The following is a 22,632-nucleotide window of genomic DNA, read 5'->3' as shown; positions in this document are numbered from 1 at the left end:
AAGACGAGAAGTGAACAAAATTCGCAACATGATACTCCCAAAAAACAGTACTTGATAAGCCAGGAGATCCTTGGCATTCAACCTCATCTTTGGCACTCAAGATATTAGCTGAGGACCCTCTTGAGCGCGCTAACAACTCGATTAGCCTTTTCCTTAGGTCTTGACTCCAATTCAATTGACTCCAGGGCAAGAATGTAGTCAAGGCCAGTTGTGAGATCCATTTGAGACGACGGAATGATCCAAGCATCCTTTCTCTTCCAGATTCTGTGCGCAAAGTAGATGGCGATGAAGATGGGAAAACCGATGTAGGACGTTAGGAAGGAAGAAGTCGACCAGTTTCCAGGGAAGAACACTCCGAAGCCATTCAGGAAAAGCAAGCATGTGAAGAAGATGATGCAAGCATAGGACGCGAACGGCTGGAGCCGAGATCGAAAGGGCACGTCAGTAATCCCTTGAGCCGCACAAGCCTTGCGGAACCGAAGGAGAATAATGCTGCAACAGACCCACGAGGTGAAACCAGCAGTGTTGGTTAGGTTGATGAGCCAGGTAAAGACAGACGACACGCCAGAGGAAACGTTGAGAAAGGCGAGAAGCCCGAACAGGGAGCTTGCCATGACTGCATAGATGGGAAGACCCCAGGAGGTACAGCGCTTGAAGATGGAGGGCGCATTGCCTGCCATGGCGAGTGAGTACAAGGACCGACTGGACATGTAAAGGTACGAGTTTCCAGACGACCACGCTGAAATGATGATACCAGCGTTGATGATACTGTCAAGCGTATGGATTCCCGCGTCTTTGATGGCGATGACCCAGGGCGAGGCAGCGGCTCCCTTGCCTCCACTTAGCAGACCTGGTGCGTCGCTTCGACAGATAATACCGATGGCCAAAGCGCCTAGAATGTAGAAGGTGATCAACCGGTACACAAAGGTCTTAGCTGCCCGGGGGAGGTTCTTGCGAGGTGCCCGCATTTCTCCTCCGGTGATGACGATCAGCTCAGGGCCAAAGTTGAAGGAAAATACGGAAAATGTCAAGGCGTAGATGAAAGCGCAGAATCTGCCGGCAGCTCCACCTACAAGGTACTCGTTCATAGCACCTGGGTCCTTCCAGTATGTAAATCCGAGCCGTCCATCTTGTGCCGGAGCTCCCCCAAAGCAGAGAACGATGGAGAGGATCAGCAAGCCGAGGATCATAAAGACCTTTGTTGATGCAAACCAAAACTCTGTCTCTGCGTATGCACCGACGGGGGCAAAGTTGAGTGCAACGATAACAACGAGCATAACGGTGATCCAGACTGCGATATGAACCTGATTAGGCCAGTAGTCGATTACGAGGGCCGCGGCCGTGATCTCGTAGGCGACGAGAATGCCGAAAGAGTAGAAGTAAAGCCAACCCATGGCAAAACCTAGACTCTTTGAGACAAAGCGTGATCCGTAGTATGCCATCGAAGACCCAGGGATAGGCAGGTAGGAGCTTATTTCGGTCGTTGCCGTCATGATGCAATACACAAAGAAGCAGATGGTGACATAGGCCAGGAGTAGGTTGAGAGGTCCCGAGATGGCGAGGGCTTGGCCGATACCGACGAAGAGGCCTGTGCCGATGGTTCCGCCGATGGCAATCATCTGGGCGTGACGGGACTTGATGTTGCGGTGCGTTTCGGTTCTCTGCAGAGGGCTGGAGTCCACCTGGCCAGGGGCACAGGACTCGGCATCATGTGCGATACCAGGATCGGACGGCTTTTCACCATTGACAACGTTGATTTCTTTGGCCATGGTGGTTCGGTTGATGGTATGAGGAAGAAGAGATGAAAGAACTGAGTGATCGTCGTAAAGTGTAGGAAGAGGCGAGACTGGTATTTGTACGACTCATGGGCACCCTATCTGGCAAGGGGCTTCCCCGCATTTGAGCATCATATCTGGAGTAGCGGAGTTGAATAAACTTCGCACGGGGTTGTCCCATCAGGCCAGGTCTAGCCAGGGATACTGATAGCTGGATGAGCCATCCCATGGCCGCGTGGTTGCAAATGGTGGTCTAGCACAGCTCGGGTGGCTGCCGAGATCTCGCCACTGGAATGGATGGAGGCACATGCTCGAAATAACTTGAGTCATTAGGCATAGGTTGCTATTTCAACTACGTGTCGAGTATCGCGAGGAAGCCATGAACTTTCGAGGGCCGGACTGAGGCATCGCAATCTTGCTCCACTGGATATTTACAGATAAGGGCAGGCTTGATAACGTTATCCATCACGTTCTCGGAACTATTATCATGTCGTTACTATCTGATAAAGTTTTACAAATATGAAGAAGACCATTCACGATAAGCTCCAAATGAACAAATGCCACCAAGGTCATACGTCCTCCGCCTCTGCCAATTCAACGTGTGCTAAGGGAGAGTACTGCGTGGTATGACCTTGGATAAACGTGGGAGTTGATGAACCGAGTCAAAACCAAGTTCGTCGGTTCTTACCCGGTTGACGGGGGAGCTTCTGAGAGCGATGCTCGGCTGGTGACCGGAATCCTGGCAGTACCCCTCCGGCTGGATGCCGTTCATCGATGAGTCCGGTTTACATCCGAGTATGGCGATTTTGGGCCAGCTGTTGCGAATACGTAAGTCGGGCCAAGCTCGAGCGTTTGAACAACACGGCTCAGTTGTCCGTTCATGCCCATCAAAGAAGCGGCGGTTTTCCCGCCACCGCCCTCTATAACGATGTCGGATGGAAAGAACAACATATCTCGAGGCATAAAGAGATCCATTACTTCAATATGAACCGAATAACTAAGCCCTGGACTATTCCACCATGTATCTTGAGCATGCCTTCTCAACTTGGTGGGAAGACGACTCCCACACCGACATGGGAAGAAGCGGCCCCGGCTCCCTTCACCAAACTACCAAGGATAGCCATGAAACTCCGCTCTGGAAAAAGCTCGCTGGCGATACTGTTGCTGCCGTCGTCTCCGCAGCATTGCTTACGCCAGCCATCACCATCATTGACCGGCAAGTCGCCAGAGGAAAACGCTTGATTGGCCTCTAATAACGATTCAAAAGCGCTGTCATCGAGAAACTATCAGGCCAGAAATCATTGACCGGTGCATTGAAGGATAATATTGCCTGCGCCGCCCTCCATCCGAGGAGGTTTATGCTCGGTCGGTCTTTCACCCTGGTCTGCGGCTTGTACTCCGCCACCTTTGGCGTTGCCAACATGTCAGAAACCCTCGGACATGAGGTCAGCCAAATTTCAATGGGAACACTTACGTTCCTGTCCGTAACGGCAGTTAACGTACCCCTGGGTATCTGGAAAGACCTGAAGTTCGCCAACATGTATGGGAGTGACAACACAAACAGCAAGACCGTCACCATGCCATCTCGGTCTTACAAAGCGGCGGTGTCGGCGTTTTTGGTGAGGGATTCAGCTACAATATTTGGGTCCTTCTGCCTAGCCCCTTGGTTAGCTGATGCCGTCCCAGACTTCATCACAGCAAGCCAGCACATGAAGGGGACAATTTCTCAGATGACGGTGCCAATGTTGGCGCAGAGTATCGCGACCCCGGCACATCTTGTTGGCCTGGACTACTACAGTGGCCGGATGAGCTCGTGGAGGGAGAAGGCGTCCAGGGTCACGGCGGAGTTTCCATCGGCGGGACTTATCCGGTGTGTTCGAGTTGTGCCGACATTTGGACTAGGGTGTGTACTCAACAAAGAGATTCGTGCCGCGCTTTGAGGCGCATATCCCAGCTACATTCGAGTCTAGCCCATTGGTATAGCAATTGGGCGTTTTGTGTATGTAAAAAATAGCAATTTAGAGGATCAGTCTAACCTGTTAGTTCAGTGCTAAGCTGCAGTATGTCTCGGCGCTTGATCTTGGAAGAGATTCTTTGTCAACCCCTTAGCCGTTTTAACCAAGGCCACAGAAAGTGGCCTTTTGAGGTGATTCGATAGAACTGAGGGTGGAATTACGCATATGTTACAATCGGCTTAAAGTGTTCAACTTGCTCAATCTTGCCCTATGTTATAGCTGCCCATTTCCTGCACCGATTCCATCCACTAATAAACCGGTATCTTGTTCCCTTATGTCCATACGAGCCATCTCAGTATGTGTATCGAAAGGATGGCTTTTCTTTGTCGGTCATGTCGGTGAAGGCCTCGTTCTGGTCGCCTTGGCTATCAGCCCCCAAGCCGCTACGGTCTCGACTCATATTCTCCCTCTTGCAGAGTATCCCATAAGCGGAGATGGAAGCGGTCGCAACTCCGATCGAGACAAGCAACCCAATAAAACCACCAGTATATGCGGGCGCATCTCGTGATGTGAAGGCCTGGGGCCCTGGAGGGGAAAAGCTGTTAGTATACGCCCCTTGTACATGTTGCAGGGACCAACAAGTAACTTGCCTAGAATATTACCCAGAGAGTAGGCAATGAACCACAGAGCGTTCATAGTGACCTTTTTCGTATGTCCCGACGTGTTGGCCATAGGAAGGGAAGTGGACAGGACGTATGGGGTAAAGTATGTCCAGAAGCAGAGATATGAAGCAAGAAGACCATGCTGATCACTTCTAGGCAGTTGCCACAGCAGAGTGGCACAGGTCAGTGGAACGAGGTTAGCGCATGCAATGATGATACACCTGTAGCCCTTAAGCTTCGCGGAAGGGATCGACAGGATGATCTGGAAGCAGGTCCCCAGTACACCGGTGGGGAGGTTGATCAAGATGGCCTGAAGCGTGTTGAAGCCGAAACCTCGGACGATGAGACCAGAGAAACTGGATATAGCACCTTCTCAAGATTAGCAAGCAGTATTAGGATATGAGACAACCTGTGGACAGAATTGCATACCGTTGGGAACATTTTGAGCGGCCGCAAACACGACAAGCATCCATGTCTTGGGATCCATAATCAGCTCCCTTACTTGATACCACTTGAACGTCGTATCTTGAACTCCGGTGTTATTGTCCCTGACTCTCTGAATGGCAACCCACTTCTCTCTATCACTCAGTTGCCAGCACTTGACAGGGGAATCGGGGAGGAAAACCCAGAGCAGAGCCGACCAGAGTACGGTGAAACCTCCGAGGACCAGAAACAGCAGCCTCCACTGGGACAGACTCGTGTCTGTCCGTCCAATGCCGTAGCTAACGATGCCCGTAAAGGCAGTCGAAAATGTGTTGAACCAAATCGCGGTGCGGACAGGCTGTTCGGCTCGTGTCCACCACATGACGGTTAGAATGCTATTAGTTGGGTACACGATGGACTCCAGGCCACCCACTAGACAGAGGTCAGGTGAAAAAAGCACCAAGTGCTTGGGAGTGCTTACTTAGAAAGCGTACTACAGCAAGACCAGCGAAATTGTGCGTGGCTGCCGTGCACATGGCGAGGATGGCCCAGCCCATAACCGTGACAGACAATAATTTGGCGACGGGGAATCGCTGAATCAAGTAGGCCATTGGCCATTCAAATAGCAGATACCCAAAGAAGAAAAGGCTGCCAATCCAAGAGAACTCGAGTCCGGTCAAGTTGGCGTCCTCCAAAATGCCCAAGATAGCGGTATTACCGATGACATTCTTGTCAACCGCAGCAAGAATCGTAGTCCCAGCCATCAGAGGCAAGATACACAAATCAATCTTCCAACGAACTCTGCGGTATTCTTTAGCCGAGATGGGTTCATCCTTGATTGCGGGATCGAGGTTTGTGATGAAGGCAAGGACAACGTCGTTGTCTTCGTTGGCTGTGACGGCAACGTCATCTGGCAAGATTTCGCCCTTCTCAGCTGGATCCTGGTGGTAAGGGACCTTCAGAGAGGACTCTTTGTCCATGGAATGACGCATGGTTTGCAAGATAGGGGCAATAAAGTATGGTTCAGGTGCTAAAGCTTCGTCACACAGTGGTGTTTGAGCAGGGGGTGGAGATGATGGTGGCAGTGACCGAGGACAGCTCAAGTTCCGAAATTCGCGGATTAAGGCCAATAAATACACGTTACACTCATCCTTAGCTTTACTGGCACCCTCTAAAAGACACCGTCATCATTGTGACGTCCGTATCAGCGACATCAAAGACAGAGAACCCCTTGCCGAAGGATTAACTATCCTAATCCTCCCACCACCCTGGAATCACGCTAGTTAGATTGCGGGGTATGGGGATAAGCGATAACCGGTGGAACCATATCCGGGGAGGATCCAAGGGCATCCGGGGCACCAGCTCTCGGCTGCGGACCGTCACCGAGGCCAGACCAAAGGATGACTTATCTCCCATGATTCGCTCAAACTGATCCGTCGGCTAGAGGCTCCGGATTTTCTACCGAGTATCTTTTAGCCGTCAGGAGGGCATCAGGAGACCTACGCGTCTTTAGCCAGGTTAGACTATCGAGGCAAACAATAACAAATTTCGCAGATAGGCATTCTGTATCGTATCAAAACATCAAGAGGTACGGAGCTGGCATACTAACATTCCACGCGAGCCACTACCTCTCATACCTGCCTAGTTCAGTATAGATTATGTAGTGTCCACAAGAAGTAATAATTCTTCCCCTGTATTTCGGAGTATTCACGACGTCAAGTCGACGGTGACCTCGGCTCGTCCAAGGAAGCCTACCAGCCTTTTGCGGCTCTGTCCAGTCCCATTGAAAGCCCGAGTAAAGCTCCTTCACGCAAATATGCTACGCCGGAGAAGCTCTAGCTTTCACGTTAGCTACCGAAACCTCTACCTGAGATGGGGATGTCGGGGTCGCCTAACGCCGGCGTGTTGCCCATCTTTGGTCCCATGACCAGATCTCAAGACTACGCAGTGCTTGATTGTCCAGTTCGAGGTCTCAGCCCAAGTCAATTACCTGTTGTTCCTTACTCCCGGGGCTAATGACCGGCTAGCCGGCCTTCCATGGTGGCAAATCCCGCTACTCGGACCTGAGCCGACTATGCCACCACCTTTCGGTCTATAACCGACCAACCCCTGATCATCACAATAACCTTGCCGGTCATGAAAAGCATAGACATTTCTGACGGAGCTCTCGAGATGATCCAGGTAACTCTACCCAAGTGAGAACCGTTACTTCCGAGATGCCACACGCCATTGCACTTGAGAGCGGAGCCAAGTCCGTTTTTTCCTCCGTCCCCAGAGTGCCAGCAGATGCCATCTTTGCCTTGACAGCTCGGTACGTTCGGGACCCCTTTCCTCGGAAAGTTAACCTCGGACAGGGGACATATCGGGATGAGCATGGCCAGCCATGGGTCTTGCCATCTGTGCGCGCAGCTCGAAAGCGCCTCGATGAGAAGGGCCTGAACCAGGAGTATCTGCCTATCCTTGGACTCGCTGGCTTCCGCCGCTCGGTTGCTCAGGCCGTCCTTGGCAAGACATTTTTCCAAGAGCAAGAGTCAAAGGTCCGTGGGCAGCACCGATAACTCCGCCCCTCGATCCACCAGACTGACTCCCAAGCACGTTCCAGGTGGCCACATGCCAGAGCGTATCAGGAACTGGTGCTCTACACTTGGCGGGCCTCTTGTTGGCTCGATGCTACCCAGTCAGGCCAAAGGTGTACATTCCAGAGCCTACCTGGTCAAATCACACCCAAGTCTTCTCCAGTATTGGCTTCGAGTGTCGGCCATTCAGCTACTACAACGAAGATAAGAAGAGGCTAGACTTTGACTCATATCTCAATGCCCTGCGTACCGCCGCACCCGGATCCGTATTCGTCCTCCATGCCTGCGCCCATAACCCTACTGGCTTCGATCCGACAGAAGACCAGTGGCGGGAAATCGGCAGGTTGATGAAGGAACGTGAACTGTTCCCGGTATTTGATGCGGCGTATCTCGGATTGAACTCGGGGTGTCTTGACCAAGATGCATTTGCTATTCGACATTTCATTCAAGAGCTACAGCTCGAGGCGATCGTTTGCGTATCCTTTTCCAAGAACATGGGTCTCTATGGTAAGATTACTCATAATTATTTCTTTGGCTGAAACTTGACCCTCAAACAGGTGAACGCGTGGGGTGTGTCCTGGCTTGTGCCTCGACAGAGGATGCCGCAGCGAGGTCTCTTTCTATGTTGGAGAATCTTCAACGTGTTGAGGTGTCGAACCCGCCGGCATACGGTGCAAAGATTGCACAGCTCATTTTAAGTGACGAGGAACTGTTCTCCACCTGGAAAGAAGATCTTGTCACCATGAGCAGTCGTATCCGGTCAATGAGATGGGCCTTATATGACCAGCTAAATGCACACGGTATGTGAAGAAGATACCCATAGTCAATATGGGGACAGAACTAACTGGTTCATAGCTACTCCAGGGATCTGGAAGCATATTGTCCGGCAGTCTGGCATGTTCAGCTTCTTGGGGCTGTCCCCGCAAATGGTTCAAGATCTTGAAGGTATGCCGTACATCTCCGTTTGAGAGCCAGTTAGAAAGTGCTGATCGGCAGCAGAAAATTATCACATTTACTTGGCGGAGAACTCCCGCATTTCCATGGCAGGCCTCAATGAGAGCAATGTAGGTTACGTTGCTGGAGCGATCGCAGCATGTGTCCGGAGGGTCTTGCAATAGAGAGCTTTGAAGCAACCTTATGGGTCACGTAAAGCCCTATTTCTACCAACAACTATCTAGGATATGTCAAGTAGTCGGGTTAACCTACAACCTTACATCTCCAGGTTCAAACTGTCTCCATTTTGGCCGAATCAAAGGGCCGTGACAATACCTCATCCCTCGATGCCTCTACCACGCCAGCCACAAGAACAGCGACTAGCACCGCCAGGCCCTGATCCGCATCGTCGTACTTGTGAGGCTCTCCCAGAAGAGCCAATGCTCCAATGATCTCTCCACTCAAACTGCTTCGAATTGGAACGTTCAAAACGCTTTCGCATCCAATCGTGGCGAGGAACTCATACTCAGAAAAGACCTTCATGTCCTCGATGGTAGACCCGAGATACATCCGTCCATCCTTAAGGACCAATTGCGCCCAAGGGCTTGACGTGACCTTTTTGCGGGTGCCGACGGGCTGGACATCCTGTCTCGTTGAGTATATGCGACTTATGGTGGATGATTTCGCATCGTAAACCAAGACGGTGAACAAACTGTAGCCGAAGAGGGCAGCTACAGTGTTTTCGAGTGACTTTAAGATCGTTTCGGGTGGCTTGTTTTTGTGAATGTCGCTGGCTAATTGGATGAGAGCGCTGACATTTGGAGATTGCGACATAGTGTCGAGCTGGGCCTCAGGGGAACTGGAGACAGTTGGAATGATACAGGCGTCCACAACAGATGTGCATGAGATGGACAGGGAGATGTCGACGTATGGAAGTTATGTTCTGTTGCCGTAACAACGGACGCGGCAGCTCGGATCAGGCCGACGGGAACTCATCCGTTAAGGCCCAGCCGCCCCGTACCCATCTCCATAGCTGGGAAGTGAGCAGGCCTGCGGAAAAGCGGAGGTAACAGCTCCAGAGAGGGGATGGAGCAAGGTGTGCCCAAGGGCGCAGATATCAGTTAGCGGCCGGAGAGCCGTCCGACCATGTGCATCGGTGAACCTACCTGGTTTCGTTGATTAGGTCGATAGCGAACGCGGCCACAAGTCCCTGCCACGTTGTCCGGTAGTGATCCGACGGAAACATCACTCGCTTACTCGGCGCACCATTCATTCGCGTCGCTGACTGGAGTCCTCACCACTGAAGTAGCACCGACGGGATGATTCGGCCCAGGGCCGAGTGTCGGCAAGTTGGCATTCTCCAAGGGCAGATATCCGACCTCCCGAAGCCGAGCTAAGGCCCCATTGCCGATGCGATGTGTGCACTACATCCCCTGGATACATGAGCCATTGTATCATCCTCACTCGATCCAGGCCAAACACCCAGCGCCCCAATCTCCCAATTTCGAAGTAGACTCAGCTCACCATGGTTCAATCAAGCTCCCACCAACATTCCCAGATGTCTAGCGTGATCAAGCAAAGACCTTGGGAGCCCTCGCCGTCCACGAAGGCCGTTCTATACACCAACGCCAATATTGTTGACCCTGAGGCAGCGGAAGTGCACTACAGAGCGTCTTTTCAAGTCAAAGACGGCGTCATCACTGGCGTCTGGAAAAATGGAGCTGAACAACCCACGTCCGGCAATGAAGGAATCACCACGATAGACCTTCACAACCACTTCGTCTGCCCAGGACTTATTGACTGCCATGTACACCTGACAGCGGCGCCTGGAGATGTCACACTGAAGGGCATGTACGCGACCGAGGCCAGCACACTAGCATTTCGCTCAGCATACCTTGCCCGCGAGATGCTTCTCCGCGGGTTCACCACCGTCCGCGATACAGGCGGTGCGGACGCTGGACTTCGGGACTCCATCGTGGAAGGCCTAGTGAAGGGTCCTCGTCTCTTTATCGCAGGTAAAGCACTATCACAGACGGGCGGCCACGGCGATTTCCGCAGCCGCCACGAGGGCAGTCAGCACAAGTGCTGCGGAGGCGACCTTCCTGGTCTTTCACGCGTCTGCGACGGTGTGCCGCAGTGCCTCGAGGCCGTTCGAGACGAGATACGTCGTGGCGCAGACTTTATCAAGATCATGTGCGGAGGAGGAGTGGCAACCTTGACGGATCCTCTGTCGATGCTACAGTTTACCCCTGAGGAGATTCGTGCCATCACCACCACAGCCGGTTATTCTGGCAAGTATGTCACTGCCCATGCGTACACAACACAAGCAATCCGTCATGCTGTGGACAATGGCGTCCGAGGGATCGAGCACGGGAACTTTGTTGACTCAGAAACGGCCGCGTATCTCAAGGAGAAGGATGTTGTGGTGACGCCCACTCTCGTGGTGTACCAAGCCTACGAGATTGCGGACAAGCCGCCTTTCGACAATTTGTTGACACCGGCTGGAAAGGCAAAAAACCGCCAAGTTCTCGCGTCTGGGTTGGAATCGCTCAAGATCCTTCACGAGGCCGGTGTTACCATGTGCTACGGCTCAGACCTGCTCAGTGTCCTCCACCCGCTGCAATCGGGAGAGTTTAGCATCAGGTCCCAGGTGCTCCCTGCAGCCAGCATCCTCAAGTCAGCTACCACCAATGCTGCAGCTTACTTGGGTATGACGGACCGCTTAGGTCAGATCAAAGCAGGTGCTTTTGCCGACTTTATTATACTCACTGGCAACCCTCTAGAGGATATTACAGTGCTAGATAATGCAAATTCGTCCTTCTTGGCCATTTTCAAAGAAGGTCGGGTTGTGGCAAGCAAGCTGGAGAGTGTCGTCCAAGATGTAAACTACAGGGACTTTGCACTGCCTGGGGAAGGAAGAGGGATTACGGGCCACATGTATCTAAATTGATTTACTTTGCTAGAGTTTCCCTTGGAATTAATCATGGGCCACTTTTGCTGCGCAACATTGGAAGCGAGAAGAGTTGATGCCTTCCCCATATATATACCTTGGCGACGCCCCCTAAGGAAGGGGCCCTAAACACTTGCAAAGTACCACGGCCTAGACCGCCAATGACATGAAGCAAGACTTTGCAAAAACCCAATATGAGACTGAGTTATCGTGCTGCAGAATGCATACTGCATTCTTGGTTGATGATACATATCTATTCATGCACAGGTAGGTCTTCAAATCATGTTTTAACAGTTCCAGGTAGAATACAAGTCAAATACTACATATTTCACTTTCATATCTACACCTTGTTGGAAGGGTACTCAACTTCGTACGCCCCGACAAGATCCTCCTTCATGCTTCGGATGCTAGTGAAGCGAGAGATCAAGTTTGTGCTCGTAGCCTTGTCGTTGGTTCCGCTGGCCCGGGACCCTCCAAAAGGCTGATGGCCAACTACCGCGCCACTGCTCTTGCTGTTGATGTAAAAGTTTCCAGCAGACTGGCGAAGACCCTCCTCAGCAGCCTTGATGGCGTCTTGATCACGAGCAAAGACGGCTCCCGTGAGAGCAAACTTGGTGGACTTGTCAATCAGAGACAAGGTCTGCTCGTACTCGGCATCCGGGTAGACATAAACCGTCAGCAAAGGTCCAAAGAATTCCGTCTTGAGCATCTCATGGTGCGGGTTAGTCGTTTGGAAGATGGTAGGCTGAATGTACCATCCCTCGGATTTGTCCGTGTGCCCTCCTGTGAGAATGGTGACTTCCTTGTCTGCCTTGGCCTTGGAGATTACAGAGTCAAGCTTCTCCCAAGATCGCTGATGAATAACGGGGCCGACAAAGTTGCTAAAGTCCTCTGGCGATCCAACCTGGATCTTTTCCGTCTCGGCGATCAACTCCTTCTTGAATTCGGGCCATACCGACTCGGCGACGTAGAGACGCGACGTGGCGGAGCACTTCTGGCCTTGATACTCAAAGGCGCCACGGATAGTGTTGACGACAGCATTGCGGATATCCGCGCTTCCATGGACCAGATGGAAATTCTTGCCGCCTGTCTCTCCAATGATGCGTGGGTAGCTCACATACGCACCCGAGGCAACTCCCTCCGCGATCTTTCCATACAAGGAGCGGAAGACATCGGTTGAGCCCGTAAAATGCAGGGCGGCAAAGTCGGGATGCTTCAACACGGCATCCGTGACCGTCTCTGGGTTACCAGGCAGGAATTGGATGACACCCTTGGGGAGACCAGCTTCTTGCAAGATCTTTTGGAGCAGCCAGCTAGAATAGATGGCCGAGTCGGAGGGCTTCCAGATGACCACGTTGCCCATGATTGCCGGAGCCACTGTCAGGTTTGCTCCAATGGCCGTGAAGTTGAAGGGGCTGATGGCGTAGACGAATCCTTCCAAAGGACGATATTCCGTTCGGCTGTTGCCTTGTTAATACCCCTTCTTCATACATCCCGTATATAGTTTTCTCGAGTCCAATTAACTTACTTCCAAACACCGACGTCGTTCATGGTGTTTTGTTGCTTCAGCAGCTCAGCGGCGTAGTGCACATTAAACCTTGAACAGTCAGTCGTAGATCTCTGTGGCACATCGGTTCCATCTTACCTGAGAAAATCACAGCTCTCAGCAGCGGAGTCAATCTCTGCCTGCCAGATATTCTTTCCCTGTCCCAGCATGGTCGCAGCCATTATCTCATAGCGGTACTTAGTCGCAATGAGTTCGGCAGCCCTCAGGAAGACGGCAGCGCGATCGTTGAAGGACATGTCTTGCCACTTCTTCTTAGCCTCGAGGGCAGACTCGATAGCTTCCGCGACCTGCTCCGATGTTGTCAGGGGATACTCGGCCAGCACTGTCTGATGAGAAGACGGCATCGTCTGACGGGCTGTTGCACTGTGCTTGACCTGACCGCGAATCAGCATTTTTCACGCAGGAGAAGATAAAAAGATCTTTTTCACTCACATTCTGACCAGAAATCTCCAGTGGCAGCTTAACTGGCAGTTTCTGCTTGAGCGACTGCAAAGCCTTCTGCAACTCCTGACGTTCCTTACTTCCTTTCTCGTAGGATGGCTAGGGCTTTTCGTGAGTAAAGACCATAAGATGACACAGCTTCTTACATACGTTGGGTTCATTGCGGATGGGCGGCGTCCTGAAGGTGCCAAATGCCCTGGCTGGTGCCACCAACCGCTGGGTCAGAGGGCCATGAGCACGACGAGCTTGGTTGATGAGTTGGAAAGACATTTTACAGGACTGCACTGATCAGAATAGCACAACAGCTCCTGACTTTTCCTTTTGCTACTGCTGTTGGCAAGCCTTCATTCGAGGGGCATTTATCTAAAGCCACCTCCATAGGCACCTAGAGGTAGCCGGACCAATCCGACTCTACTCGGCGGCGGGCCGAGTACCGAAGCTATCAATCCGGCGAGGTGGGGCTGCCGAAAACTCCCGCCAAGTTCCCCACAGCTCGGATTCTTGCCGGCCGGAGTCTATCCATGCCCCACTCGAATGGTCGCCGCAGATCTCACCGTCCCGTCTTCTCACAATTTTATGCGAGGACTGCAGTTTGGTACCCCAGGTTGTTCTTTGAACCAAACAACCCTATTCTTTCAAGACCATAAACCTGTTCAGCCTATTTGCTCGGTTGTGTAGTGCACATGGTGGAGTTGTAGTATTATCAGAAACGGTGCTCACCGCTAGAAAACAGGCACCCTGAAGGCCTCAAACTCATACATTCAACTATCCAACGACTTTTGGTCATAGGTGCTCTCAAAATCTGTACTATTGTTCGACCACAGCGGCCTCAACGGCCAACGGCAAACCTCTTCAATCCCACCCGTGCTGTTCAACCTCTGGGGTGCTTCTCCATTCTCGACCCAGTCAATCACCGTCTGCAGAGTATCCTGTGGCCATCCGCTTCCTGGCTGGTTCGGGATTGAGCTGCAATGTGCTCCGCCCAGGATCAAAAACAACCGGTAGACGTCATTGAGCTTTGAGACACTCTCGTTGTATCCTAGTGATGGGTACATGAGGCCTCGCAGTAGTAGACCGAATAGCCAGCGGGAATTCCAGGATCACTCTCGCCGTGCAGATGAAGGATCTTGCCCCCTGCTGACTGAAAAGGTGCGATGTCAGGTCAGTTCGTCTGAAGTCCAAGTGTGATTCATTTCCTCAAGTGATCATACGTGACGTTGCCAAAGTCGCTTAGCAGGGCCGTGTCCTGGAGGTTCAAAAAACGAGCCACCCACTCGGATCTAGCGAGGCCAATGTCAACCCCCATCTCTCGGTATCCATTTTGTATTGTGGATACACGTTGGTGAGGTCCGAGCCGCATTGAGAGCTGAGATAGATGCGGCGGCCGTCCGAGTCATGAGGTCCGTTCAGATACGTCTTGATCAGCTTTGCAGCTTAGGCCATGACTATGTCGCTCTGCGCCGGTGTGGCAGTGCTCTTGGCAACGTGGCTTCGTAGTGACCCGTTGGACTCAATCGCGTCGCATGAATAAGGCTCCCCAACAACGTCGTCAATGTCGAAATGCAGTTTGCAGAGATCGGTCCGTGAGACGACACCGTCCGACTTTCCATCCAAGGCATCACAAGCCACAATAGTCATGCTCATGGTCTTATCGAGTGCCCAACCTGGGGGGAAGTAGCTGATGGTTTGCTCGATGACATTGGTAAAGAGAAGGTTGACCTGCTGCTGGCTGTAGTGGAGAGCAGGGGCACCCTTTGCCTAGCGCCAAAGTTCCCCAGTAGTCTTAATCCTTGGGATATTAGATCATGATATATCAGATAGTATTTGGCTCGTAATCAAACTCTAACCAAGAGAGTGGCATGCAGAATGGATGAGAGGGGGTTGGCAACTAGCGGGATGCACGGCAGACATATACTCTTGACACATATAGCCAAGCCCTGGGGAGACCCACGCCAGATGGAAGAGTAGCAGCGGAGAGATGAAATAAATTTTCACAGATACTCCTCTGAGCCAGGGGTGGGTGAACAGGCTCTTTGGCCACCTGGGAAGAGAATGGTTAAAAGCAATGCGTGAGCCTACAATAGCTTTAAGTATGCCACTTTAACATGAACATCCCGATTGTGGGCATTTTCCACGCATATATATGGCTAGAAGTAAAAGAATAGATGCAAGAGCTTTTAGCGGATATTATTGACTAAGTTACGGCACATCTTACTTGACCTAAGGTGGGTAGGTAGTCGGGGTTCGGTTTGACGCGATCAACGTGAAACCACATGGTGAAAGCTCGAGTAAGAATTGAATTATTACGGTTAATCCCATCTGGCGGCGGGCCATACACAACTAAGGTTGCTTCTCCTCTCGGAAGCTTTCAAGAACTCAGATCTTTCTCTCCCCGTCCTCTTACTGACGCTGCATCCTATTGAGTCTTTGCTACCCGTCGAGCTTGAGCCGACCTGAGCGACTACTGACAATCAAACACATTTCTGAGGCAGCCCGAATAGGACAAGCGATATTTTAGAGAACGGAAATCGCTCAGCTTGGGTCTTCTCAACATGCCCGCCCTCAACCTTGCGAAAGCCTACCCATAGACTGTGTGACAACCCTTCCAGGCGATCTGCCACTATTATTTGCAGATAACATCAAGCTACATTATGGGTTTCCAAATCATAGCGCCGTCATCGTAAAGCCTTCAGCCCATGATGGGAGCTAGATCCCCATTTCTTGGAGTCCAATCCATGCTCCTCTACTCGAAAAAGCGGTGATTCAAAGGCACTTAGGTGGCTTGTCGTTGAATTATTAACTATTAATTAGTAATAACTCGGCCGGTTGCGTCATTGGTCTCTTAGAAAAATCCAGAGGTAGACGCAGAATTAGATCCGGACTATCCGCCACAGAAGGTTCCGTGCAATTGTCGTGGGCGCATTTGTCAAAGTGCCAGAAACCAACCTATCAACGCCGTTGCGGATCATGTGCATCTTACCTTGGACTTCCAAGTTTCTCTGCAGCCGGCGACTGCGAGGCGTTATGTCATAGGCCAGCTGGGGAATGTAGCGTCAACCTTTCGGAACGGGCGGAAGCTTCGCGTCCCGTATAAAGGCGGGCATGGCCACGCAAGCTCTTTATCGATTAATTTTCACACACTCATACCATCATTCACGATGCAAAAGGTCACGTCAAAGTTGCCGTCTTGGGACAAGACCAAGACCCAGAGCAAGAAGGGGTTCGACAAGGTATGGGGATGGGCTGATAAGCTGGGTGCGCCCATAAATAGACTCTCGAATCGGATTGGGAGTGAGGCTTTTTGGCCTACGACGTTGGATAAGGAGAGCGACAAGGCAGCCAGGATTTTGAGATCATTCTGCAGTGAGTATACCTCATCCGAGCCTCATTGAGATGACACCCTTGATGTCAGAGCGAGCTGAGCTGACAATGACGACAGAGGATGGCTTCTACACTGAGGAAGAAAAACCAGCAGACCAAGCAGGCCCCAAGCAAAAACAACGAGTCCTAAAAAAGATTCCCCAAAAAGTCATAGAAAACGCCGTCGGCCTCGCAATCTTTACAACAATGCGCACTGGCCTCTGGGTTTCCGGGGCCGGCGGATCCGGCGTCCTGGTAGCTCGCAAAGAAGACGGCACCTGGTCTCCCCCATCGGGCATCATGCTCCACACAGCCGGACTTGGATTTCTCGTCGGAGTCGACATTTACGATTGTGTTGTGGTGATTAACAATCGCAAGGCTCTTGAGGCGTTTACAAAGATTCGGGCGACGCTTGGTGGCGAGATTAGCGCTGTCGCCGGACCCGTCGGAGCCGGTGGCGTTTTGGAGAATGACGGCAAGTGGAAGCAGGCTAACAGGCCTGTTTTCACTTATCTCAAGTCTCGAGGGTTCTACGCCGGTGTTCAAGTCGATGGTACCATCATTATTGAGCGGACGGATGAGAATGCGCGCTTTTATGGCGAGGAGATACGCGTCGCTGACATCTTGGCTGGCAAAGCGCGTCATCCGCCACCGGAAATCAAGATGTTGATGGAGACGTTGAAGGCTGCGGAAGGTCGAACAGATGTTGATGAAGACCTCATGGAAGAGCTAGAAGGGCAACCTGCACCCGGCGACGTTGACGTCGATGCTCCAGGCGAGGGCAAGATCTTTGGCATCCCAGACCCCGAGGATCCAGATCCATATGGTGTGCTCGCCTTGGAGAAGGAAGGTCTCGAGATCCGAGAGGCTGCGACACGCTCAAGACCTTCAAGTCAGCAATTCGAGTATAATCCCAGCCCAACAAGCCCAGTCTACAACAAATTCTTCCGACGGAGCATGGAGACAGCAGTCAAGAGCAATCGCGACAGCTTCGCCTCATCACCCAAGTCAAGATTAAGCACGGAAGTAAGCTACACAACGTCCGAGGCTGGAACACAGACAGATCCTGTCATCGTCACTTCAATCGCAAGCACCCCCGACAGTCTCAAGTATGGAGCACAGGATGATGAGCGAAGCATCTACGAAGATGTTGCCGAGATGGACTATGCCGACAGTCCATATCACCACACCAACGGGAATCCATGGAGTTCCCAACAAGAGACTGGCATTATTCACCATGAAGGAGAATACAACTTCTCAGCCGCCAATGATGAAAAGACCCAGCCTCGGAGCGCAACCCCGACAAGGGTGCCGCCGCCACTGCCACCAAGAGCCTCCACAACCAACCTCGAGTTTGAGGATGTCAGCCTCAAGGACACTGAAGCTAAGTGATTGAAGAGTTTTATGGATGGATTTTGATTGTCTTTCGGTTTGGGATCATTATTGAGACAAATGCAAGAGGCGAATGGAACGGCGTCAGGGTCAGCTACAGGTTGCTTCAGAGACATGCGTTTTGGTTCCCTTATTACTGTACTTATAGACCGAATAAATATATATGACAGTTACGACGCGCCCAGTGATGAATACGACGTGCTGTTTTGATTCTCGCTTGTTTTCAGCCGCTTTGATGAAACGAAGGGGTTGTCCCATCAACGTTTCAGGCCGCCAAGAATACACCCTGGGATGTCAAAGAATTCAAGAAAATAGTATATAAACCCAAATGATTGCGCCCAAAGTTTCAATCTTCAGTTCAGTGTAGATCACTTATCTCATCGTCTTCAACTTCTTCCAGGCCGGTCCTGCTCTGTTACACCAACGCCTCTCGTTCAATTTCACCTTCACCTCCACCTTCAACATCCACCCTCAACCACACCGTCAAGATGAAGTGTTCAACCATCATCTATCTCATCTTCTCTTCTCTGGCCATCGCTGCCCCAACCCCCCAAGGCAACAATCGAGGTCCAGGCGGCCGTTTCCAACTCGAAGGAGCAGGATGCACCCAAGTCCAGGGTAGGACCGTCTGCGACGACGGTCTCGGAAACACCTTGTAAGCTGCGCATGATCTCTGTCCAGTAATAATGTGTGCCCTCTAATGCCAGTGTAGCTTCGCCGATGATCCTTTTTCGTCCTAGTGTAGCTGTGAGATGGATATGAACGAATCAGGGTGCGGGTGGGAAGAGATGGAGACGGACGATCAACTAATAGAGTAATATTCTCCGACAGGCCCTGTCATTTCTGATGCAAATTGTGACTTCTTGGCTTTGGTTTCAACGCCAAGTATAGCCCTACCGGTGATTCAACTGAGAGTAGCCATGATTCGTCCCCGAAAGCACGCCCATTAATGGCTGTCCGGTATGTGTCGGTGGGTGTTGTGACCGTTACCCTCCCTTGGCGCTGTCATAATGATAAGCCAAAATGAGCATTCACATCAGCTCATACAGAGTGTGGTTGCGGAACCCTGTCGTGCCTGTCTCACTCCTTTGGTATTGGTCTCAAAGTATAACCTCAACCTGATACCTGTTCGAGCAGGCATTCGTCTGGGGGGTTTCCGTTCACCCCCGCCTTGTCACGGGCCAGCCGATACGAGTCTAGACCGAACCTTGTCCTGAATCATGAGTGAGCAACGTCCCACACGCACAGATATCGTCGCGTAGTGGGATCCCTGTCGGGGTGTGTTGCCACCAGCAGCCACCAACAGACAACCAACGGCCAACAGAACTGCCGTAAGATGGGGTGATTGCTGACTTTGAAAAGTGCTGAGAGCTTCAAAGGAGCAAGATAACCTCCAATGTCATAATTTTTTCCCGTTTGTTCTGCTACTCTACTGCCACCTCTTCCCTTTCGCCGTCTCTCATGCGTATCGCAACTAATTCGCCGAATTGGCGGCCAAGTTCGCTCAACGACCCTGTCAGACCAGGGGTCCCCTGATGCTATCCCCAGTCGTTGGACCCATCTCACACATGACATTGGTTACCTGCAGCGCGATGATCTGCCCCGCAAAGGGGCAGCTCGTCCAATAGCGAGGCCCTGACGGTCCAAGATGTTGTTGGTTGTGTGACGGCGAAGCAGAGTCCCAACCCTCGTTTAAGCAAGGGTGATGAGTTAATTACGAACTACGATGAACATGACAAGCCTATGATGAATCAATTTTTGCAATAATTTTTTAGTCGGGTCCTCCGGGTTTGGTGTGATAAAGATAATGCTCCTCCCCCATCTCGATGAGACGTGTAATCCACACCTTTTTCACCGCCGACAACCAAACCTCTGAACAATGGCGCTTGATGCCTGCTCAGGCCATGCCGCCGAGAAAATGACGCTCCTGGACCGCCCTGGCCGCCGACCAACAGTCCCAATTTCTCCCATTTCCCCGGGTCTCACCCAGGATCCGAATCCCCAACAGAAAAGCGAGATAACACCAGTTCCGCCAAGTCCATCACCACCATCCGACGCATCCGATTCTCACGTTGAAGACACGATTGTCTGCGCTCCTGTAGGAGTAAGTTTGTCGCGATTATGCTGGTAACTATTCTGACGAGGGAAGCATAACTTGCGTCCGCGGAGGCAGCAATCACATGCAAAGAGACGCGTAACATTTAATGAGGTATTTCAGGATGGAAATGCCGCGGTTAAACATTTCATCGTGCAGGTTCCATCTTCTGATGGACTGTGGTATATTCTGCACTGTGAGGAGCATCAGAAAGCTTTTCAACATCCTGCGTTAAGAGGTGCAGCAGCGCACCTCAAAGGCAGCAAACATGGGTTGCCATGGTACCCGACAAGCCTGGAGGTCGTCAAGCATTTCGGTGTGGAGGTTGTGGACTGCGATGCCGAGTTGGCCGAGAAGAACAATACGGTTGCTCTAGCCGTCAGCCAGGCCAGCAAGAAGCCTTCTTCCGAACGCAAGGTGGATAAACCCAGCCCGAAGAAACGACAATATGAATCCAACGAATCCGAGGTCAAAGAAAAGGAAGTCTCCAGGCGGAGTCCGAAGCAACGGAGGATTAGCGGAATCATCAGGCCGACTCCTGGCCGTATTTACCTGGCATACTGGGAAATGACAAAAGACTGGCTTCCCGCCCTGGTCCTCCCTCACATAGGCCTCGAAGCGTTCGGAATCCCAAGCACCCTTGAGAAGCTCGGCTTGATGAATCAAACGCCAGACTGCTTGAGATGTGAATCCGATACTCAAAATCTCAAGTGGCGGGAAGGTTACGAATATGACGGGCCTCGTGCAATGGATCGAGAGTTTCCCGTCCTGTTTTTCGATAGACGCGACTTTCCCGAGCAAGCCTCTGCTGGTTGGGTCAAGGCGAGTGACTTGCAAGAGTTGAGCGTTTTTAAAACTTCTTCACGGCTTGTGCCGAATTTGAAGTTTGCGAAAAAGTACCTTCGGAAGAGGTTACAGCAAGAGACGGAGTTTGCGGATGAGGACTATGAGGATTCATGGGCTTCTTCGGGTGAGATTCCTATCAACCAGGCATGTTTTCGAGTTGCTAACAATGGTATCATAGAAGAAAGCGACTCTGAGAACCCTCCTCTATGCGTAACAGACGACAGCCCACCCAAACCCACTTTCACATCTGTTCGCTTAGAGGCAGAACAGGCTGTGACTGATGTTCCTAAAAACACCGCCGTGGAAGAGAAAGCACCATTATCCGCAAATGATGGACCAGAAGCTACACTTCCAGCTTCTATGCCACTGACCCCCGGCGAAAGCCGCCCTGGGACTTCTTCAAAGCTCCAGGTTGAGGCAACCTCAATAAACCCCGTCAGCCGGCCCATCGCGGAAGACATTACAATAATTTCCATATCCAGCTCCGAAGACGAAATAGATGATCAAGATCAACCCGCCAAGTCGAGTCGACCACCAACTGCAGACAATAGAATGGCGGTAGACCCCAGGCATTCTGTTGTCACTGAGATGAAGGATGCCAGACCCAACACCTCCATTGCCCCAAGGCAAAGCGCCTCCTTACAACACAGAATAGCACCAAACATTCCTATCACCGGCTATACGACGCAGGGTGTCGGCCTGGCATCACCTTCAAGAAATGAGCGGCAACATCTTCGAGTCCAAATACCTACTCCTATCCATGTCCATCATATTCAACACACATTACCCAACCACGCAACAATAGACCTTCGAAACTTGATGACGAGGTCTACTTATATGGGATTTCCCGGACCACTTCCGGGGTCAGAGGCGCCACAGTCTCAGCTACCTCCATTCCAACCTCCAACTAACCGGCGACCCCTTCAAGTTCCCCATCCTCAGGGCCCTGTAGCATCCGGCTTCCACCACCACCGATTGCCTCCATCCCGGGATCTACAGGATCATTCGAATCCACCCATCAGTCCTTCTCAACCTGGAATATCTCATATATCGCCCAGACCCCCGATCCCGGCGGAAACTCGACCACCAGCAACCCGGCCACTTCAACCTAAAGCACCTTCTGCGCCTTCACCACCACCTCCACCTCCACCTCCGCCCCCGGAGAGTAGAGCTCATGCTCCCGCAGCTCCTATTCCACCAGCACCAAAGCCCAATCCATACCAAGCACCAGCGGCAACTGGAAAGCCTGCACCCCCTCCTCCCAAACCCTACCCGTCAATACCAGCCTCCTACCAGCCCGTGTATATAGGCAAAGCCTTGCAGCTAGAGACTACGAACCCGCGATTTGGCGTGCCACCCAATGAAGTTCCACCGCCCTTTCTCGATCGGCTGAAGAAGCTGGTAGGAACCCGAGATAACTTTCCTAAGATGGCGAAATTCCTCGATGGGGAGGGCTTTTACTTTTGTCCTTGGTGTGAGAAGCGGTATCGGCGTCCGGTCAAGTTTACGGATCATTTAGTTTTAAACCATAGTAGGTAATACCAGAGCGTAAAGCAGAAGCAGTGATTAGCTTATTAGATATTGGATATTGCGTTATAATGACAACAATGATGCTAAATATACTTCTCACTACCTCATATGAGGATCTATGACACAT

General features: G+C 51.6%; 10 protein-coding genes across 10 annotated transcripts; 5 read left to right on the top strand and 5 right to left on the bottom strand.

The window, feature by feature from the left end:
* Positions 1-104: 104 nt before the first annotated feature.
* Positions 105-1,769, bottom strand: NCS57_01432000 (AA-permease domain-containing protein; the record flags this gene model as incomplete). Its single annotated transcript, XM_053063925.1, has 1 exon — positions 105-1,769. The coding sequence occupies one exon, from the start codon at positions 1,767-1,769 to the stop codon at positions 105-107; it is 1,665 nt and encodes a 554-aa protein (XP_052907258.1).
* A 1,025-nt stretch (positions 1,770-2,794) lies between these two features.
* Positions 2,795-3,715, top strand: NCS57_01431900 (uncharacterized protein; the record flags this gene model as incomplete). Its single annotated transcript, XM_053063924.1, has 2 exons — positions 2,795-2,991; positions 3,043-3,715. The coding sequence occupies 2 exons, from the start codon at positions 2,795-2,797 to the stop codon at positions 3,713-3,715; spliced, it is 870 nt and encodes a 289-aa protein (XP_052907257.1).
* Positions 3,716-4,082: 367 nt separating this feature from the next.
* NCS57_01431800 (MFS domain-containing protein) lies at positions 4,083-5,807 on the bottom strand (the record flags this gene model as incomplete). Its single annotated transcript, XM_053063923.1, has 4 exons — positions 4,083-4,315; positions 4,366-4,761; positions 4,822-5,247; positions 5,297-5,807. 4 exons carry the CDS (start codon positions 5,805-5,807, stop codon positions 4,083-4,085), a joined length of 1,566 nt encoding a protein of 521 aa, XP_052907256.1.
* Positions 5,808-7,031: 1,224 nt separating this feature from the next.
* On the top strand, positions 7,032-8,509 carry NCS57_01431700 (Aspartate aminotransferase; the record flags this gene model as incomplete). The annotated part of the gene is made up of 5 exons (XM_053063922.1): positions 7,032-7,352; positions 7,418-7,898; positions 7,949-8,191; positions 8,247-8,336; positions 8,391-8,509. 5 exons carry the CDS (start codon positions 7,032-7,034, stop codon positions 8,507-8,509), a joined length of 1,254 nt encoding a protein of 417 aa, XP_052907255.1.
* Positions 8,510-8,615: 106 nt separating this feature from the next.
* NCS57_01431600 (uncharacterized protein) lies at positions 8,616-9,158 on the bottom strand (the record flags this gene model as incomplete). The annotated part of the gene is made up of 1 exon (XM_053063921.1): positions 8,616-9,158. One exon carries the CDS (start codon positions 9,156-9,158, stop codon positions 8,616-8,618), a length of 543 nt encoding a protein of 180 aa, XP_052907254.1.
* Positions 9,159-9,849: 691 nt separating this feature from the next.
* On the top strand, positions 9,850-11,274 carry NCS57_01431500 (uncharacterized protein; the record flags this gene model as incomplete). The annotated part of the gene is made up of 1 exon (XM_053063920.1): positions 9,850-11,274. The coding sequence occupies one exon, from the start codon at positions 9,850-9,852 to the stop codon at positions 11,272-11,274; it is 1,425 nt and encodes a 474-aa protein (XP_052907253.1).
* Positions 11,275-11,614: 340 nt separating this feature from the next.
* On the bottom strand, positions 11,615-13,552 carry NCS57_01431400 (Multifunctional fusion protein; the record flags this gene model as incomplete). Its single annotated transcript, XM_053063919.1, has 5 exons — positions 11,615-12,734; positions 12,803-12,871; positions 12,920-13,215; positions 13,274-13,381; positions 13,433-13,552. The coding sequence occupies 5 exons, from the start codon at positions 13,550-13,552 to the stop codon at positions 11,615-11,617; spliced, it is 1,713 nt and encodes a 570-aa protein (XP_052907252.1).
* Positions 13,553-14,716: 1,164 nt separating this feature from the next.
* On the bottom strand, positions 14,717-15,557 carry NCS57_01431300 (Carboxylic ester hydrolase; the record flags this gene model as incomplete). Its single annotated transcript, XM_053063918.1, has 2 exons — positions 14,717-15,040; positions 15,498-15,557. 2 exons carry the CDS (start codon positions 15,555-15,557, stop codon positions 14,717-14,719), a joined length of 384 nt encoding a protein of 127 aa, XP_052907251.1.
* An 853-nt stretch (positions 15,558-16,410) lies between these two features.
* Positions 16,411-18,034, top strand: NCS57_01431200 (Ysc84 domain-containing protein; the record flags this gene model as incomplete). The annotated part of the gene is made up of 2 exons (XM_053063917.1): positions 16,411-16,645; positions 16,722-18,034. Exons 1-2 carry the CDS (start codon positions 16,441-16,443, stop codon positions 18,032-18,034), a joined length of 1,518 nt encoding a protein of 505 aa, XP_052907250.1. The 5' UTR covers positions 16,411-16,440.
* A 1,879-nt stretch (positions 18,035-19,913) lies between these two features.
* NCS57_01431100 (uncharacterized protein) lies at positions 19,914-22,087 on the top strand (the record flags this gene model as incomplete). The annotated part of the gene is made up of 4 exons (XM_053063916.1): positions 19,914-20,138; positions 20,253-21,099; positions 21,154-21,838; positions 21,928-22,087. The coding sequence occupies 4 exons, from the start codon at positions 19,914-19,916 to the stop codon at positions 22,085-22,087; spliced, it is 1,917 nt and encodes a 638-aa protein (XP_052907249.1).
* Positions 22,088-22,632: the final 545 nt, after the last annotated feature.

This window comes from Fusarium keratoplasticum, chromosome 12 (assembly GCF_025433545.1).
Source record: "Fusarium keratoplasticum isolate Fu6.1 chromosome 12, whole genome shotgun sequence".
In the NCBI taxonomy this organism is placed as follows: Eukaryota; Fungi; Ascomycota; class Sordariomycetes; order Hypocreales; family Nectriaceae; genus Fusarium; species Fusarium keratoplasticum.
The sequence above is the reverse complement of the archived record's forward strand: the minus strand, read 5'-3'. Positions and strand labels throughout refer to the sequence as shown.